The sequence below is a fragment of the Geotrypetes seraphini genome, chromosome 2 (genome assembly GCF_902459505.1).
Source record: "Geotrypetes seraphini chromosome 2, aGeoSer1.1, whole genome shotgun sequence".
Classification (NCBI taxonomy): domain Eukaryota; kingdom Metazoa; phylum Chordata; class Amphibia; order Gymnophiona; family Dermophiidae; genus Geotrypetes; species Geotrypetes seraphini.
This window is the reverse complement of record NC_047085.1, coordinates 469454024-469475212: the sequence shown is the minus strand read 5'-3', so window position 1 is coordinate 469475212 and position 21189 is coordinate 469454024. Positions and strand designations below refer to the sequence as shown.

The following is a 21189-nucleotide window of genomic DNA, read 5'->3' as shown; positions in this document are numbered from 1 at the left end:
ATTTTCATTTTCTATGTATAAATGTTCATCAATGCAGCTAACAATATTATAAAACAAACAAAAAAATTTTTTCTACCTTTTGTAATTTCTGGTTTCTGCTTTCCTCATCTTCTCTTCACTCTTTTCTTTCCATCCAGTCTGTCTTTCTCACCCTTCCATGCAGCATCTGTCCCTTCCATTCACTGCCCTCTCTCTCTGCCACTTCCATCCACTATCCACCCTCTCTCTCTCTACCCCTTCCATCCGAAGTCTGCCCTCTCCCCTTTCCATATGGCATCTTCTATTTTCTATGCCCCTTCCATAAACTGTCTATTCTGTGCTCCTTCTTTCCTTTATGCATGATTCATTTCAGCTTCAAACCCTCTCCATTTTTCTCTGTCTATACCCCCTCCCCCATGCTGGCATCTCTCTCGTCTCTTCTCCTTTCCTTCCCACCCCACCCCTTGGTGATCATGAACAGCTCAGAGAAGGTTATCATGCTGCTGTACCAGGCCATGGTACGCCTTCACCTGGAGTACTGCGTCCAACACTGGTCACTGTACATGAAGAAGGACACAGTACTACTCAAAAGGGTCCAGAGAAGAGCAACTAAAATGGTTAAGGGGCTGGAGGAGTTGCCATACAGCGAGAGATTAGAGAAACTGGACCTCTTCTCCCTCGAAAAGAGGAGATTGAAAGGGGACATGATCGAAACATTCAAGATACTGAAGGGAATAAACTTAGGAGATAAAGACAGGTTGTCCACCCTCTCCAAGGAAGGGAGAACGAGAGGGCGCTCTCTAAAGTCGAAAGGGGATAGATTCCGTAAGAACGTAAGGAAGTTCTTCTTCACCCAGAGAGTGGTAGAAAACTGGAGCACTCTTCCGAAGTCTGTCATAGGGAAAACACCCTCCAGGGATTCAAGACAAAGTTGGACAAGTTCCTGCTCAACTGGAAAGTACGCAGTTGAGGCTGGGCTCATTTAGAGCACTGGTCTTTGACCTGGGGGCCACCGCTTGAGCGGACTGCTGGGCACGATGGACCACTGGTCTGACCCAGCAGCGGCAATTCTTATGTTCTTATCTGTCTACTTCCCTCCCTCCCATGTGCTGGCATCTCTCCTCTCCTTCCCTTCCATTTCTTCCTCCCCTCCATTCTCTAGCATCTCTTCTCCTTCCTTTCCCCCTTCCCTCCTTTCCCCCTGGTCTGGCATCTGTCTGATTCCCTCCCTTCCCCCAATACCCTGGCATCTATTCTTCCCCCTCCATGGTCTGGCATCTCTATTCCTTCTCCCCCCCCATTTCTGTTCCCCCTTCCCCATGGTCTAGCATCTCTATCCTCTCCTTTCTCTGGTCTTCTTTCTCTTTTCTTCTCCTTTTCCCTCTCCCCCTCATCATCTCCCCCTCCCTCCCTACTCTCTCTTTCTTTCTTTCTCTGTCACCCCCAGAAAACTTGCCTTTTATCATGAGCAGCGGCAGTGTTCACAATTTGCTGCTCTTGCTGGCATCAGGCCTTCCTCTCTGCCGGATCCTGTCTACTTCCTGCACCTGCTAATAGAGCCACCCTCCCCCCTCTGAATCCAGGAAACACTCTGGAGGGGGGGTTTAAATATGTAATAACATAGAATATGTTTTCATAATTCTTTTGTTGCAAATAACAATTCATCTCTAATACATACAAGTACTTTCCATTAAGTTGTAAGCCCATAATTGTTTTTTAGAAGTGAAATAAACAATGGGAGGATTAAGGGGAATCACTCCCTTAATCCTTCATATCAAAGCCTGGCCAGAACAAGCACTTTATAAAGTCTGTGCATGCCTATGAGCTAGTGCAAATATGACTGGGACTTTCTTTTTATTTATTTTGCAGAGACTTCCATTCCCTATATAAGATAGAGAATACCTGTGTAGATTTTGCCTCTCCCCAACCCACACTCCATTGAAATTTCTGTTCTTTGGGTTCTCCATGTTTAAATAACAGCTTTCTGAAATCACCATTTTGATATATATGTGATCTCCATAGGTGAATGTGGAGCTCATTTTAAAATAAAGGCCCAAGTGAAATTATGTGGGTTTTTGACTAAGTGCAGAAAATTTTTGCACTTACTGGGACTCTTGCAGAAAATTTCCTGCATGATTATAATGGAGTTGACATGCTTTACCATGGGTTTGCAATGTAGAAAGGGTCTGAGTCTAAGTGGCAGAAGAAAGGGTTGGTATTTATAAGAGTACAAACATCACCTCCATGACTATCTGGGCTAGGTGTATGTGAGAAAAAGTACCCTCCATGACATAGGGCAGCAGCTGAAACAGAGGCTTCGGAGCAGATCCAGGTCTCAGTTAGTGCTAACAGTTCTAGGATAAAGAGGTCATGGATGAAGGTAAGCTTGTTGGAGATAAGAGTGGGCATTGCATAGGGTATATGATAAGGGCGGAGAGGGGGAGGAGTGGAACAGAAATAAGATTGGTTACATTGCAGTGTGATTGGAAGGACCGGTATTAGGATTGATGTCCTCTGCAGAGAGCAAGAGAAGGAGTAGGAGAATACGAATGAGTATGAAAGATGCATGAAGGGCTGTGCCATTGTCGAGATGCATACAGGTAGAGAGGGGATGGTTGAATGAGAGGGAGAAAGTGTAGTGGCTGTAGGGCTGAGAAAAGGGTGGGGGACAAGAGGGGAAGGTGAGGTGGTGAAAAGTGAGTGACATAGTGGGGGGGTTAAGAGGTTTGGGATGGGGAGAGGGAATGGAGAAGGTCAGTAGAAGGAAGAGAAATTGGTGTACAGGAGTAGTGCTGCCTGATTCGCGAATCAATTCACCGATTCACTTCGGGTGAATTGATTTGAATCAATTTGTTTTGGGAAATAAATCAAACTTACCGATTCGTCTGCCCCCTTGCTACAGACCCATTCGGGCTTTCCCTCTGCCACCGGAGTCCTTCCATCTAATATAACATCAGAAGCAAGGACTCCGGTGGCAGAGGGAAAGCCTGAATGGACTCTGCGTGCAGATCAGCAGCAGCAAGGCTCTCTCCTCCCTGGCCAGAAGTATTTCTCCTATCCTCCCCGGCCAGGCAAGAGTGACGGTAGCTAATGTGATTCACTACCCTGCCGCTATTCCGGGCGTCTTCTCTCCATTCGGCCGCCCAAGCGGAAACAGGAAGTTTTAACTTAGGGCGGGCCGCAGTGAACATAAGAATTGCCGCTGCTGGGTCAGACTGGTGGTCCATCGTGCCCAGCAGTCCGCTCGCATGGCGGCCCTCTTGTCAAAGACCAGCGCCCTGAGACTAGCCCTACCTGCATACGTTCTGATTCAGCAGGAACTTGTCTAACTTTGTCTTGAATCGCTGGAGGTTTTTTTCCCCTATGACAGACTCCGGAAGAGCGTTCCAGTTTTCTACCACTCTCTGGGTGAAGAAGAACTTCCTTACATTTGTACGGAATCTATCCCCTTTCAACTTTAGAGAGTGCCCTCTCGTTCTCCCTACCTTGGAGAGGGTGAACAACCTGCCCTTATCTACCAAGTCTATTCCCTTCAGTACCTTGAATGTTTCGATCATGTCCCCTCTCAATCTCCTCTGTTCGAGGGAGAAGAGGCCCAGTTTCTCTAATCTTTCGCTGTACGACAACTTCTCCAGTCCCTTAACCATCTTAGTCGTTCTTCTCTGGAGGGAAGGGAAGGTAAATGGAAGGGGAGGACAGAGATGGTAGATGGATGGTTACCACGGAAAAAGAAGAAAACGACAAATGAGCAAGAGACCCTGGCAAGCGAGTTATCAGAAGAGCCTGGGACCAATATGATTTGAAAAATGACCACACAACAAAAGGTAGAAAAAATAATTTTTTGTGATTATAATGTCTCAGATTTGAAACTTGTATCCTACCAGAGGTGGTATTAGACCGCAAACGTGAGCTAGGATTTAACAGAGAGAGGAAGTATTTTTTCTTTATTTTGTTTACACCACAGTGCCAGTGTAGGTAGGAGAGGGCAAAGGGGGTAAAAAGGCTATAAAATAAACCCACCAGGAAGTTTGGAAAAAAATACCCAATTGGGCAGGAAAATCGAATCAAAAAATTGATTCAATAGGCTGAATCGAACTGAAATATTTTTTCCTGAATCGGGCAGCACTATACAGGAATAATCAGGGAGGGGAAGGAGTGAGTAGTAGGTGACTCCTAATTTAACAATGAGAATTGTCCTGGGTATGTTGATGCAAGACAGATTAGTGAGGTTTGTGAAATAGTGGTGGCTAGTCTCATGAGATGAAAGGAAGAGTAAATTGGTAAATTCACTAGGGACAGCCCATGCGTGAAGGGCAGGGCCCTGTGAGTGCCACAGGACAGTAGGGCTAAAGAAGGGTAAAAAAATTTTCAGATATCATGAACCTTTTAACTGCTTCAATGAGATTGGAGGAGGGACTTTGGCAGAGAATGAGTTGTCACAGGTTAGTGTAGGCCTTGGTTTGGTGGATATCTTGTCAGTCAATCAATCTGTGGAGACAGGGAAGTTGTTGTATTAAAACAATTAGCAGAAAAACCAAGATTGTAATTTAGAAGTTACAGAAAAGCATGTAAGAGATTTTCAGATACATTTTCAGAGAGGAGCATCATTATTAGAAAGAGACAGATTTGGACAGTATATTACTCTACAGAGTTCAAAGATAATCTACACAGAAACAGAATGAATGGATGAAACTAGTATGAACCTTTTAACTGCTTCAATGAGGGTGGAGAAGGGACACATTGGAAAAATTGGCACTTTGCAAAATAAAATAATACTCTATAGTGTGGCAAAATAACGCTCAGAATTTAGGAACTTATCAGCACCCCTTCGTCTGTGAGAGATTTAATTTACCTTTTGCTTCTTCCAGGAGCGGATGCCCATTTATTTTAATTAGGGATGCATTTCAATTATAATTTTAATTGTGATTAATCACACAATTAAAGATATATTATTTATTTATGTTTTTCCCCACTGTAAATCCTTGTGACTCTGAGCAAGTCACTTAATTCTCCATTTCCCAGAGCCACAAGGAACTGCAGTAGGAACAAACTAAACCCCTCCCCCTTTTTACAAAACCGTAGTGCGGTCTTTAGCGCCGGGTGTGGCAGCAACAGCTCCGATGCTGATAGAATTTCTATGAGCGTTGGAGCTGTTACTACGATGGCCAGCACTAAAAACCACGCTAAGGTTTTGTAAAAAGGGGAGGGGTAAATAAACAGCACACCTATAATTGTGCAATTAATCATATGATTAATCACAATTACAAATTTTAATCAAAATATAGCTCTAAATAAATTAAGGAATAAAAAATAATGAAAAGATAAGAAATACAACATAAATCTAATAGATGCTGGCATTGTCATTTTGATATAGGGACTTTGGATCATCTGTTATTCTATTGTCTATTGATACTTAGGGCTCCTTTTACAAAGGTGCGTTATGGGTTTTATCGCACGCACCGGATTAGCGCACACTAGCCAAAAATCTACCGCCTGCTCAAAAGGAGGTGGTAGCGGCTAGCGCAGGTGGCATATTAGCGCGCGCTATTCCGCACATTAAGGCCCTTGCAAGCCTTTGTAAAAGGAGCCCTTAATTTTTGGAAGTCGATATGGGGCCAAATTAATGTTGTGCTTGGGTCATCGTTACCACTGGCTTATGAAGCCATAATTTATGGTACTATATTACATGTTAAACCATCTTTGGATCGCAATAAAAGCCAACTTTTCTTAATAATGACGGGAATAGCCATCCAGATGATAACATGTAACTGGAAGAGTTATGATCGACTTAATTACATTTCTGGTAGGCACACTTATGTTCTAGTTACAAGCATGAAAGAATGAACGCGGAATGTTTGGGATATAGTAACGCATTCAAAATGGTGTGGAGCCCATTGACTGCATTATGTATCTTTCCTTTTATCTGATTTCCTTACAGATCCAGAGTGGGTGGGGGGAGGGGAATATATTATTGTTTGCTATACTTAATTTATCTATATTATTTAAATTAAATATGTACTTCTACTTTATTAGTTATGGGGAGGAGGGGGGAGAAAATGATTGCTTTCAAATTATTTGTGTATTTAAAGTGCATTTTGTGAAATGTATATATTTAAATTTATTGTATTGCACTGTTAATATTTGAAAATTAATAAAGATTTATACATTAAAAAAAAGAAATACTACTTACAAATTGACAAAATTACAAATTAGAGAATCTAAAACAGCATGTGAATCTTTGGGGAAAATGAAATAAATTAATAAAATACAGCAGAATAATTTTTGGAGCCAGCTCTGAGCCACCCCCACCTCTCTTCTGCCTCCCTAACCTTACCTGGTGATCTAATGGCGACATGGGACAGGAGAGATTTTCCTACGCTCCTGTCCCGTGAGTTCCTGTGGTCTCACGAGACTACAACGGGAGTTTCCATTATAGTCTCATGGGAACTCACAGCATGGGTGCACAGCACAACTCTGCACAGGGCAAGAGCGTAGGAAGATCGCTACTGCCCCGTATCACCGCTAGACCACCAGGTAGGTTCTGGGGGATGTCCGGGGCAGCGTTTCTCAATTAAAAATCAAGGCTAAAAAAAATTGTGAATAACCAAATTTGCGATTGGGGAAATCGCGAATAGGGGAGAGGGGGGGGGGGCTATAGCTAAAAATAGCCTTACAGTTTTTAGAGCCTGCTTCAGAAATGCAACCCTAATACTAATTACTATTCACCCTGTAAAATGTATATATCAAACTCCCTCCATTACCAAGCAGGTAATCTAAAACCCTAGAAAGAACACATTCATCATGCATTTAGCAAACCAATATTAAGACCTAAAACCCACACAGCCACAACCTGACTGATGGAAAATAGGCAATGCAAACACACCGACACACCCCTTAACGACAGCCATAGATTGGAAAACAGAGCCAACTGGACTTCTACAGATCCCTGCACAGAAACTACACAGTAGCAGAATACCTTGGGCATAATTTACAAAGCATAGACAGACCCTTACCAAGTAAAGGATAAGTAACTTCTAGAAGCAGAAACATGTAAGCAAAAGCTAACCTGGAAACCCCAGACTCTACGTGTAGTGTGTAATACTGGAGAGAAAGAAATGGAAAAGATTTTCTTTTGTACTGTGCAAAAAAAAATAAAGATTTCAGAAATGCACATTTCACAAACCTAACAGAAAACCAAAGACGCCCCACAAAAGAATGAACAGGAAAAACTCTATAATCTTGGAAGAAAGAGGAGAAACATCACCTTAGCAGTAAAGTAGGTTAAATTCCGCTACCACCTCAGAAATGTGAACTGATTAGAGGCAAGACCAGTCTACCCTGTAATTTTATTTTACTGATGTTATTGGGCTGTAAATTCTCTCTTTTGTTGTTTACCATAAGTTCCAAGGGGATAATTTTACAAGAAATTGGAGCATGTAGACCATTGTTTTATGCACTCAAGTGGTTTTTCTAAAATTGTCCAGCGGTATACAGTACATGTGAGTGTACAAACAGGTGAAAGATCACTTGGTTCTGTGTAGATCACCTTGGCCAGAAAATTGATGTTTACAATGGAACTGTGCTCACAGAAAATAGCTTTTATTTTAGAAATAGCCTCTTGAATGCTGCTGAATATCAGCCTGACCCCTTAATAAAATAAACATAACTTGTTTTCCTAGGCATAAAAGGAATTACCTCCCACCCCCGATGTATTACTTTAGCAGTATATGTAAATCTGTCATGTTAATAAAGTTATCTGAATTTGAAACCACATGCAGCTCTCCAGGGTGTATGTTTATACCCTAGCAATTAAAAATGTAGCTTTTCCGAAGAAGCACATATATTTGGCAAGACACACAACCAATAAAAAATTATTCAACAAAATTAGTTGCATCACTTGAGGATTTGCACATAGAAGTAGTGCTATCTAGCTTTCATTTTTTGCTCTGGCAGTATCCCCGACCCTGATGAAGTAACAAAATGCGTTGGCAGGGGCTGGTACAATTATATTTCAAAGCTAAGTCATTTATAGTGCTATAAAATTGCTATAAAACTAAATAATTAAATAAGAAAATGATGAAAGAATCACTTATCTTTAAGGATCAATGAGGAGTGCTGCCATACTGAGGTTACTGCTTGGTTGGCGTTTGAGTATCCTAAAAAGAGTGATTGTTTACATTTGGATTTAACGCTGGTGTATGAAGTATTGGTGACTTATATGTAGCATCTTCTCTAAAGTCCCTTCTAATACATGAAAATATGACTCACACTACGCAGTCCACAGTGGTCGGCAGTCTTTAAACTCCAGCCACCGCAGATTTTTATTCCAGGTATTCAGCGCCAGGCCAGGCCCTGGATACTACTGCTGAATATCTACGTCAGTGGGTTATAAACATTTTGAAGCTGCAGCACACTAAACTCGGGGCTGTGTGGCTGGAGGGCCTCCAGACATGTGCGGTCATCGACGTGATGACGTTACACGCGGCTCATGCATGGAGGCCCTCAAGAGGGGGTCCTGAGCTTGCTAACCCTGGGAGGAGAGGCGCCAGTGAGGAGGAGATATGCCAGCGCTGACTGACTACCTACAGGATGTGCTTCTCGCTGTGAGAGGCATATCCTATAGGTAGGAGTGTGTGGTGCAGTGGTTGGAGCTACAGTCTCAGCAACCTGGGGTTGTGGGTTTAAATCCCGCGCTGCTCCTTGAGACCCTGGGCAAGTCACTCCGTCCTCCATATCCCCAGGTACGTTAGATAGATTGACAGGGAAAATGCTTGAGTACCCGATTGTAAAACCGCTTAGATAACCTTGATAGGCGGTATATAAAAACCTAATAAACTTGAAACTTGTAGTCGGGCATTGCCTCTTCTCCTAACCCGCATCTCATGGCTCACTCTGAATAGTGTGCTGCGGCACACAATTTGCGATACATTGATCTAGGTATAATGCAGCTACCTGCATCTATCTGAAATACTGTTTGTACTGTTTAATGAACAAGACTCCAACTGATACAAAATTCCACTGCGAAATTATTTTTTGGGGGAAAAGTAAATTTGACCATGTATCTCCTTTGCTTTTAACAGTTTCTATAAATTCGTTATTCATTTTTAGACTTACAATATGTGTGACAATAAGTCCAAACAAATCAACAATAAATAAACACTTAATAATCATCAATGATACAAATAATATGCCCTTATCACTCATCCTTCCCCCCATTCCCATCCTATAGTCAAATATCATGTATTATTTTTGGGAAAAAGTAAATTTGACCATGTGTCTCCTTTGCTTTTAAACCTTCATTGGCTTCCGGTCTATCTCAGGATTCACTTTAAATGCGCATGTATTACTTTTAAAATTTTATGTGGTATCTTCATCCCTCTTGTCCCTTTATTATGGAATGCTTATAGATTCTCCTATGCAAGAGGCATCCAACAATTCAAACTCTCCCTTCCTTCAGTGAAAGGAATCAACGGAGTCAAGAATTTCAGTCAATCCTTGGTTTTCAAATTTTTTCAACTATGGTGCGAACTTCCTCTTATTTTAAGGGGTTCTGGTCCTTTTCAACTTTTCGTAAATCTTTAAAAACTATTTTATTTGCTAAACACTTTGGAAACTAGTCATATTAATATTTTCTGATTGTTACTTTTTTGTGTTCAAAATATTTTTATTGATTTCATAGATATAAAATAGAAAGTAGACAACAAAAGGCTTCCGAGAAAGCCCAACAAGAAAAACCAAGTGACAGCTCCTTTCAGTACATCATATCACAATAAGATATATGATCGATATTAAAAAAATAGAAGCAACGAATAATAATGATAAAACAAATACTAATACAGTCTTCTGGTCATAGTACATTGCAAGATAGATAACTAGGATGGCAGGACCATGAATTAAGTATAGTATCATAATGTAGTCGATTACGTAAAGCCATATAGAATACAAAAGCTTAGTAGAATCTGGTATTATAAATGGAGAGAGGGTCACATTGATTCCTGATGATTGTTACTTTTTTAAAGTATTTTTTTAGTTACTGTTAACCGAGTCGAGCTCCTTTTTGGCTGAAGGCCCGGTATACAAAGCTAAGTTTTAGTTTAGTTTAAGAAAAATGATATAGCCTTCATTGAATAACTGTGATATCTGCATCTGACAACCTAATAATTCATTTGCACTGTCTGATTTTTTTTTTGTTTGTTTTAGTTGAAGATAACAGTCTGTCACTAAAGAAGAAGGTAACTCTGCAAGATTTGGTCAAAGGAGAGTTTCAAATCCGTGATCCAGATGCCAAATGGATAAGTGGTAAGTTTTTTTGTGTGTGTTTAAGTTTCTGTTGTTGCTTAGTCTTCCCATGTATCCGTCCATATTCAGGATAATTTTCATAAGAATTTGCTCATATCAGATAAATGGCTATTTATCCAGGTAAATTGGCTGTCTGCAATGTACCAAAGTAGACTGGGGGTCAGCAATGCATGTACTTTACCCAGGACATGAAGTTTATAGACTTGGTGGTAGGGTTAGGTATGGGAAGGCATGTACTGTATATTTCCCAGATTCATTCACTGTCACCAGACATTCTTCAGGAAGATCCGTAGTGCAGCATTCTGGTTTGGTCCTGGAAAAAAACTGATTTATTTTAACTAGTAATATTTTTCAGTGGGCTGTCATGAAATTATTCCAAAGATTACTATGTTCATGAAATTTCATTTTCATAATCAAGCCAGCTTCCTCTCTTTGATGTTAGTGAGTGAGTGAACTTAATTATTATTTACAGAGAGACGCAGGAGGGAGGAGGCCCAGTGGGATTGATAAACACCTGGAGGGTAATATTCTAAAGCAGTGGTCTCAAACTCAAACCCTTTGAAGGGCCACATTTTGGATTTGTAGGTACTTGGAGGGCCTCGGGAAAAAAGAGTTAATGTCTTATTAAAGAAATAACAATTTTGCGTGAGGTAAAACTCTTTATAGTTTATAAATCTTTCCTTTTGGCTAGGTCTTAATAATAATATTGTCATTTATAGCTAAAGAGACATATGATTAAGAAACTGTTTTATTTTACTTTTGTGATTATGATAAACATACGGAGGGCCTCAAAATAGTACCTGACGGGCCGCGAGTTTGAGACCACTGTTGTAAAGGTTGTCTAAAGTTAAATGCTTAACACACTTTAGAAAAAGGGTTTCTGAGAACTGAATTAATGAATGAAATATTTTGGCAGATATCTAAACTGCTACTACTACTACTTATCATTTTTAGAGCACTCTAAAACGAGTTAAATATGATTATTCACATTTCATCACTGCTAGGGAGACCTGAATTGAAGAATAATTGCCCAGGATGATATGCGCTAAGGGCAGTAGTGTAGTGAGGGTGAGAGGCACCGGGGGTAGTGTTGCCCCTGCCCTCTTCTGTGCCCCCACCACGCGTGCATACCCCATTTCCCTCTTTAACTTCTCTGAATCGAGTAGCATTGCCAGTCTGCTGCCCGCACAGAATCTCGGCTCTTCTTCTGATGTCATTTCCTGGTCTAGCGGCCTAACGGGCCCATACCCCGGTAGGCCGAGACTCATGAAACTTAATGGCCCTATTATCCAATCAACCATATTGGCACTAATGATCCCTCCAAATGTATCAAAAGTGACTTTGTGGCTCTGGAAGAGAAGATGAAGCAGTCGGGTACGCAAGTGATATTCTTGTCAATTCTCCCTGTCGAGGTTAAAGGCCAGGGCAGAGAAGAGCTCGCATCCTGAAGATGAATGTGTGGCTGCGTGGATGGTGTTGTACAGAAAGAGAAAAGCTGAACACTGTGAGGGGCTATGGAAGAGAAGGAGAAAAGCTGGATTGGGCGACTGGGGGGGGGGGAGGGAGGAGTCATGGCTAAGAGTTTTCCTAGGCCTTTGCATATCTGTGGGCCAGCGCTGTCAGTGGCTTTGACAAAGCAGAAGTGGGAGTTTTCAACATATATTTAATGCCACTGTGATTTGATAAAGAAATGTAATGCGAGATCCTTTGTTTATGATGTCAAGCAGCAGTAAATTTCTCTTGTAGCATCAAAAGATAACACTGTGTAGGACTTATCTTTATTTATTGAGAATATCATAATTTTTGACGTATAATTTGGTAAAGTTAAATTTAAGATTGAGGTTCTGGAAGTAATGGTTTCAAAAGAATCAAAGGTAGGCCAGGTGGTGGGACAGGAGACCAAATATTTGGAGGTCATTACAGACACACTGAACTGACGTTGAAATCTCTGATTTGCGCAGTACACCAGGCCTGTTCTAATCATTTACATTTCATTAGGCAGTTGAAATCTTTTGCAAAACAAGTGGACTTGATCAGTGTAATTAATTCTTTGATTACAAGCGGAATGGATTATTGCAAAGCATTGCTTGTGGGGCTGTCTAGAAACATTTGCTGCGAAAGAGATGTTTGTATATGCGCAACGCTTAATAGCCCTTCACCGTAGGCAATAATCTATTTAGGAGCTTAAACGAGCAATATGAGTTAACATCAATGGATGCTGCCTTTGGCTGGGAGCAGCAGAGCTGGATAGGCACTGACATTGCCTGTGTCATTGCAGGAAGAGAACCTAACTCTTTTATTTTTAACTTTAGATTGATGCCAGACTGATGTCTCTGCATTGATAATAAGCCAGTCAGCTCTGTCTGGGAGTCCATCAGACACACTACAGCAGTGGTCTCAAACACGCGGCCCGGGGGCCACATGCGGCCCGCCAGGTACTATTTTGAGGCCCTCAGCATGTTTATCATAATCACAAAAGTAAAATAAAACAGTTTTTTGATCATATGCCTCTTCAACTATAAATTACAATATTATTATTAAGACTTAGCCAAAAGGAAAGATTTATAAACTATAAAGAGTTTTACCTCATGCAAATCGTCATTTCTTTAATAAGACATGAACTATTTTTTCTGAGGCCCTCCAAATACCTACAAATCCAAAATGTGGCCCTGCAAAGGGTTTGAGTTTGAGACCACTGCACTACAGCAATTTATTCTTTTCCCCCACGCTGGACACAGCCTAAACAAGTTTAGGGATTCTCTGGCTTCAGCTGGGGGTTAAGTGAGAAAGATGATGTCATTGTTCGTGTCATTAGAGGGGTAGGACCTAAGCTTTTTTTTCTAGTGCAATAGGTGTGTCATTCTGGACAGTGGGTTATTCTCCCCATGCTCACGAGCTGTGCAGACGGAATCCATTCCTGGTTTTCAACCCCCTCCTTCTCCAGAGGGCTCACCTGGCCTTGGTCACACATACAGAGCGAATACAGGACCGCAAACTAAAGTCCTAATATACACAATTGAAACCCTAAGATGCCAGACTCTGCATGCAGTACAACGCCAGGGAAATAGAAACAAAGGCGTTTCGTCTTAAACAGTGCAAAATAAAGACAGCAGATGTAAATTCTCAAAACCGCCATTTTCAATCACTATATTGAAAATAAAATCATTTTTCCTACCTTTGCTGACTGGTGATTCTATTTTTCTGATCATCTTTTCCCAGTCTCTGGTTGAACTTCCTTCTGTGTGCCTTAACTGTGTTTCCAGGGCCTTCAGCAGCCTTGGAGGCTTTCCCTCTGCTACAGCTTCCTGCTCATGCGGGTAAAGGAAGCTGTGGCAAAGGGAAAGCTTCTGTGGCCGCTAAAGGCAGCGTGTTCACTTCATTCACACTGCCCACACCCTAAGGACCAAGTTCATGCAAGCAAAAACATTTTTTCTCAAGCAAACGACTGAGTTGATGTGAGTAAAACTTTTTCGTTACATTATCCTGATGGTATTATACACACTGTTGATTTTTTGATACTGGGGTCATTCATTGGGGGGGGGGGGACATTTTTCTTTTTAAAAAAAATGGGGCAGATATTGTGTGTGTGTAGCACACGCACAACATCTGTTCCATTAAAAAAGAAAAAAAGTCCCAACAGCTCAGTCGCAAGAGGCTGCTTTGGGGCTTCACCTGCCATTCAGCTGTTTGGGCTTCCCTAAACCAGCTCTGTGCATGTGTCAGTCGCTCTCACAGCGACTGATTGGACGGGATTAAGGTGAACCTCCCTGCAAATCATTTGCGTGCAAACTTGTTGGAACATCAATCGCAGTTCCAGTTGACCAAAAAAATCAGCCAACAGCAGCTCACAGGGGCTTAACGACCGTGTTATGTGCATCTAGCCCCAACTGGTGTGCTTGTGGACAGAAGTGAATAGCGGGAGGAGTAGGAGGTTCCCTTTAGCCTGAGGGGACGGGGAACAATATAAATGGGGAATGAGAAGCAGATTATAGGATTTTGGCTATCCTGATCTCCTACCAGAGCCCTTGTACTGAGGGAGACTTTTGGAGTGCTGATTGCCTGTGAGGAGAAAGCCCAAGAGGGTTTTCAGTAGAGCAGACAACAGAGGGAAAAAAGAGGAAATCTAGTGAAGTTCACCGTGATCGAGAAAAAAAGAACTTTACTTTTCTAAGGGGTTGACAGAAGATGACAGAGACTGAGTGTGTGTGGCGCAGTGGCATAGTAAGGGGGGAGCGATCCACCCCAGGCGCCGCCATAGTGTGAGTGCCGGCACCCCTTCCTCTCCGTCCCCCGCATCTTCCCCCTCTTCCTCCCCCCGTACCTCAGTTGCTCACCGCCACGAGCAACACCTTCAACGTATTCTTTGTGACCACGTCGGCTCCTAATGACGTCACTTACGGGTGCCACGTGTAGAAGGGAGAGCCGACGCGGTTTTCGAGAAGCATGTTGAAGTTCTTCGCACAGTGGACAACTAGAGGTTCAGGGAAGGGAAAGGGTGCATGCACGGGGGGGGTCAGGGTAGGAGCAGGGGGTGGTGATGAGGGCGGGGAAGGGACTTCATCGCCCTGGGCGCTTCTCACCTTCGCTATGCCGCTGGTGCAGAGACTTTGCTGAGAAAGGAAAACTGAGAGAGAGCAGACTCTGGGCTGCGCAGAGTCGATGTGGCGCGAATCAGCTTGGTGGTGAAGATAAAGTAGCTCCGGGCTGAGGGAAGAGGGTGAGACCCACGACTGGCTCACCGCGAGCATGAAGGAGTTGTAAGAACAGAGTGGGGAACATAGTGAAGGCGTTTGTGAAGTGATTTTACTATGGATTGCCTTTGAACCAATTTCAACCTATATGCCTGAAAGAGTTCTAACTAGTTCCCGTTTGACTCTACAATCAAGTTTAATGAAAAGTTCCAGTTGTTAATTGCACCTTGGTCTCAGCTCGATTCCTTGATATAGCTAATTAAATAAAAGACTGGGTGTTGTGACCGAGACCCTGGGATTGTGACTCTCATGCCTTCTGGGTTTACCCAGCCCCGGCCTGCGCCCAAGCTTGAGAAATACGAACTGAGAGAACTGTTCTACTATAGAAATTATCTTTTTGTGAGCTCTAGTCGCAGGTGCCCCGACAAGCTGGCCAGAGCCTGCGAACTTTGTGCGGTTTGGGACCAGGGCTACACATATTTTAAAAGCAACCCACGTCGATAATCATACCCTTTGAGATTATTAAGAAAGGAGCGTTATCAAGTGAAATCAATGAATAAATCCAGAACTCCACTTTGTGTATACTCTCAAAATGTGATTATTGAGACACGATAGCTCTAATTTTAAATACACTGCATTTATTTCCTGTGGATTTTGGATTTTAAATGCCCTGTTTACAAAGCCGTAGTAGAACAGCACAGTTCTGTGCTATTTTACTGCTGGATTCAATCATCTACAGTGCTTGGATACTTTTTTTATGGCATTGCTGTCACCAGAAATAATCTGTGTTCCTGGCTTCAGCAGCACCAAGATAGCAGGCCACAAGTCAAACCCACCTCTTTTATTGGGGCTGGTCCACACTGGCAATAAACCTTCCCCATCACTTCAATCCCTTGTAAGAATTCCCCATCCTTGGATCTGCACTAGCATCATTCCACCACCCCAGTCCTCTGCCAGTATTATCCTATGTTTGAGTTTCAGTCCCGCTCAACCTACCACGCACATCCTTCCAGGTATCTACCAAGGCAGTGGAGGGTTAATTGACTAATAAATAATAATAATAACAGTTTATATACCCCAGTATCGTGAAGTTCTATGCGGTTTACAAAAGAATAAAAGAAGGTACAAATTGATTGAACTTAAAAGAGGTGAAAGCAAGTGGTTGATAGGTCAAGAGAACCGTTATTGAGGAGAAAGAGATGTACGGGTCAACTGTCTAGATATTTCAGGAACAGATGTGTTTTTAGGCGTTTCCTGAATTCCTCATAAGTAGTAGGCGAAAGCAGTTGTTCTAGATCTTTACCCCCATAATGCTGCCTGATGTGAGAGAAGGTGTTCATGGTGTTTTTTCAGTTTACATCCTCTAACTGGGGGGGGAAACGAAGTTCGAGTGTGAGCTTCTCTTGTGTCTGTTGGCTGAGAAGGAGAAATGGTCAGTTATGTATTTAGGGGCTAGTCCGTATAGTACTTTAAAACAGAGGCAGGCGAACTTAAACTACTGCAGTGATAGCATGAGATTGCCACTAAGTTGGCCGTTGTGAATCAGACAGCTGCTGATATATTAGCACCTGGGGATTAGTTTCAAGTTTCAATTTTGTTTGAAATACAGGCAGTCCCCGAGTTACAGACGCCCGACATAAGTACGGCTCATACTTAAGAACGGGCTGCGGCTTCATTTGATTTCACTGAGCAGTATTTCCAGTGGTATAGATTCCTGCACATCTCCTGCAGCAGATTCAGGAATGATGCCTGGCCACATTAAGAACAGTGTGTGGTTGTGCATGGTGTACCTTAGAGGGGATCAAGCAAAACAGAAGAAAGAAGAAATTTGCTTCAAAATATAACAATACAAGCAAACAAAAAGAGGCAAATGAGATGTCGTGAATCAACCCAATAGTTACTTTATTAATGCAAATAATAAAAAAGACATAAATGTCTATGGTTGACACGTCTTTCTATGAAAGTCAAAAGTCTAAATTGAGGACCAATCTTTGTGTGAAAGGTCTTCTAAAGTGTCCCGGCTAGGATCCCAGTTTCGGCATTAGAGGATGCCTTCTTCAGGGAATTATGAGATCAGTGTTAGCAAAGAAATGAATTGAACAATCTTGTAAATATAGCAACGGCTTAGCTGGTTTGGGACAGTGTCTTCCACAGTAAAAAAAAATTGCGCCAAAACACGACGGTTGGCCCTTTTGTCAGCTGGGAGCAGAGGAAAGCAGCAAGGATCTTAAAATCTGCATGTTCTGAGTTATATACAAATCCAACTTAAGAACTGCCTGTCTAAGTAGTTTACATCATTTTGATATACAGTAAATAGAAAAGGAAGATTAAAAAATATACCATAAAAACTGGTAGTGGACTTGGGGGAAGGAGATCAGGGATTTATCCCAGGACAAGCAGGCAGCATATTCTTAACGCATGGGTGACGTCACCGACGGAGCCCCGGTAAGGACACTTTTAACTAGAAAGTTCTAGTTGGCCGCACCGCGCATGCGCGGGTGCCTTCCAGCTCGACGGAGGAGAGCGTGGTCCCCAGATTCTTCGTTTCCGCGGAGCGAAGAAGACGCATGTATTTTTCAACGGCCGTTGAAATATCGGATTTTGCCTTCCCGCTCGCGTTTTTGTCTTCCTTTTTCTTCTTTTACCTTCGGGTTTCTTTTTCGTTTTAAATTCCAAAAAAAAAAACAAAAAAAACTTTGTTTTCTCTTTATTTTTCGAATCGGCCCCGGCGGGGCCTGTTGTCACCATACAGGCCTCCGGTTTTGATTTTGCGGAGGCCGTGTTTCCCTTCATGCCCCCTCAGCCGGGCTTTAAGAAGTGCCAGCGGTGTGCACGCCCGATATCTCTCACTGACCCGCACAATTGGTGCCTACAGTGCCTGGGTCCAGAGCATCGGGCTGACACCTGCACCCGCTGTGCTACTCTTAAAAAACGTACATTAAAAAATAGACAGATCCAACAAAATATTCTTTTCGGCACCGGATCTGCCATGGAATCAGCCGCGCCGTCAACGGCATCGCAAAAGTCGGCACCGACTACTTCGACACTGCCTGATCCTTCCTCGGGGTCGCTGGCACCAAGTAAGCCGGCTAAGAAGCCTTCCACTTCCCTTGAGCGCCCTCCTGCCACACCGGCGACGCCGGTCCTCCCGGCATCACGCCGACCCCGCAAACGCTCCGCCCCGATTTTGGTGAGTGCCTCGTCATCGGCCTCCTCATCGCCGGGGCATGGAGCGGCACCTATGGTACCGAAAAAGAAAAAAGCGGTACCGGTGCCCCCTCTGGACGACCGCATTGCGGCCATACTCCAAACCCAACTGCAGGAGCAACTACAACAACAACTCCAGCACTTGTTGCCCACACTGTTGGCCCCACTCCTTTCGGTGCCGGACCGGCCCGAGCCTCGCACCACACCACCTCTGTCGACACTATCGGTACCGTTGAACACCTCCATGCCGGTACTCGCGGCTGAACCACTTCATCCTCCGGTGCAACCACGCTCTGATGCCGACCCTCCCCGACATCGAGACCGACACCAGTCCCCCCGAGACCAGGACCGGCACCGATCTTCCTCCCCCGGTACCGTCTCGATGCGCTCTGGCAAATCCCTCTCTAAGACTCGCCATACTGAGCCATCCGCACCACCGTCCTGTCCCGCGCATACCGACGTCAGGGACCCGGACTTATGGGAAGAATCCCCACCCGGTACCGATGATGAGGCTTCATCAACGGACGAGGAACCATCGATGGTCGATACCAGTTCCAAACCTGAACAGTCCTCATTCACAAAATTTCTACGAGAAATGTCGGCAGCTCTGTCTATCCCATTGGAGTCCGACTCTAAGAAGTCCCAGGCTTTCCTTGATGCCCTGGACTTCGAACAACCCCCCAAATAATTTTTAAAGTTACCCGTCCACGACATCTTACGGGAAACTTTTTACAAAAATTGGGAAAACCCTCTCACGGTACCGGGTGCACCTCGAAAACTGGATAGTTTATATAGGGTCATTCCTATCCCGGGGTTCGACAAACCTCAACTACCCCATGAATCCCTTCTAGTGGAGTCCACTTTAAAGAAAACCCAGGGCTCCAGTGTTTATGCCTCTACTCCTCCTGGCAGAGAGGGCAGAATGATGGATAAATTTGGCAAGCGCCTTTATCAGAATTCCATGCTTGCCAACAGAGCTAATAATTACACCTTCCACTTCTCCTTCTATATAAAGCATTTGGTGCAACAACTCTCCTCCTTCCAAAAGTACATCCCTGAACGCAAGGTCCCGGTTTCTCAACAACAACTTTCCAGTTTGCTCCAACTCAGGAAATTTATGGTGCGCTCCATTTATGACTCTTTTGAGCTGACCTCTCGAGCATCTGCCATGGCTGTTGCCATGAGGCGCTTGGCCTGGCTGAGAGTTTCTGACCTCGATATTAATCACCAAGACCGCCTAGCCAACACACCTTGTCTTGGTGATGAACTCTTTGGGGAGTCCCTGGACTCAACTACCCAGAAACTCTCGGCACACGAGACCAGGTGGGATACCCTGATCAAACCTAAGAAGAAAACTCCTCCTGCTCGCCCCTACAAACAGCAGTCTTCCTATCAATGCAGGTTCTCGGCCAGACCTCTCAACCCGCCTCAACAACAACAGTCTCGCCGGCCTCGTCAGCAGCACCAAACTCAGGCACGTTCACAGTCTCACCCACCGACCAAGCCTCTCCCGCAGTCAAAACCATCTCAGCCCTTTTGACTCTTTTCTCCAGGGCATAGCCAGTCTCCCACCATCCTTGCCTCTTCCTCAGCCGATAGGAGGACATCTTCAACTCTTCCTCAACCGTTGGGAGGCTATCACATCAGACCTGTGGGTCCTCAACATCATTCGCCACGGCTACTCTCTCAATTTCCAGACTCTTCCACCGGACAATCCTCCCATAGAGTCTGTTTCTCACTCCTCTCATTTCCCCCTCCTCCTGAGGGAGGTCCAATCCCTCCTTCTTCTCAATGCCATCAAAGAGGTACCCCCAGACCAAAGGGGTCGGGGATTCTACTCCCGCTACTTCCTGGTTCCCAAGAAGACAGGAGACCTCCGTCCCATCCTCGATCTCCGGAACCTCAACAAGTGTCTGGTCAAGGAAAAGTTCAGAATGCTTTCCCTTGCCACGCTTTACCCGCTTCTCTCTCAACACAACTGGCTATGTTCCCTAGACCTCAAAGAGGCCTACACTCACATTCCAATCCATCTGACTTCACGTCGCTACCTCCGATTTCAGGTACAGCACCGCCACTATCAGTACAAAGTGCTACCCTTTGGCCTCGCATCATCACCCAGGGTGTTCACCAAGTGCCTTATTGTGGTGGTGGCCTTCCTCAGGTCTCACAACCTCCAGGTGTTCCCGTACTTGGACGATTGGTTGGTGAAAGCTCCTACGTCTCCGCTTGTGCTGCAAGCCACACAACACACCATCTCTTTCCTCCATCTCCTGGGGTTCGAGATCAACTACCCCAAGTCGCATCTGCTTCCCACACAGCGACTTCAATTCATTGGAGCAGTTCTGGACACCACTCTGATGAGGGCGTTTCTTCCCGCAGACCGACAACGGACCCTGCTCCATCTCTGTCGTCAGGTGCTCCTTCATCACTCCATCCCAGCTCGGCAGATGATGGTCCTCCTAGGCCACATGGCCTCGATGGTCCATGTACTTCCTCTGGCACGACTCCACCTCAGGACACCTCAGTGGACTCTAGCCAACCAATGGTCACAGACCTCGGATCCTCTTTCTCATCCCATCTCTGTGACATCGTCTCTTCAGCAATCTCTTCAATGGTGGTTGAACTCCTCAAATCTTTCCAGGGGTCTACTCTTTCATCTGCCCCCTCACTCCATGACCATCACCACGGATGCCTCCCCCTATGCGTGGGGAGCTCACCTGGGAGATCTTCGCACTCAGGGTCTCTGGACCCCTCAGGAGCGTCTACATCACATCAATTTCCTGGAACTCAGAGCCATGTTCTATGCTCTCAAAGCCTTCCAGCACCTTCTCTACCCTCAGGTCCTTCTTCTGTGCACAGACAACCAGGTCGCCATGTACTACATAAACAAGCAAGGCGGCACCGGATCTCCCCTCCTCTGTCAGGAGGGCATCCGCATCTGGTCCTGGGCCACGGCCCACAGTCTCTTCCTCAAGGCTGTATATATCCAGGGCGAACAGAACTCCCTGGCCGA

At 44.2% G+C, this 21189-nt stretch overlaps 1 protein-coding gene across 5 annotated transcripts in view; it reads left to right on the top strand.

The window, feature by feature from the left end:
* Nucleotides 1–21189, top strand: part of DPP6 (dipeptidyl peptidase like 6) — a 1246761-nt gene that overhangs the window by 826541 nt on the left and 399031 nt on the right. For all 5 annotated transcript variants that reach the window (XM_033931638.1, XM_033931637.1, XM_033931641.1 and 2 more), the window contains one exon: nt 10180–10278. In XM_033931638.1, the coding sequence (XP_033787529.1) occupies nt 10180–10278 (99 nt within the window). The remainder of the gene's footprint in view (nt 1–10179; nt 10279–21189) is intronic.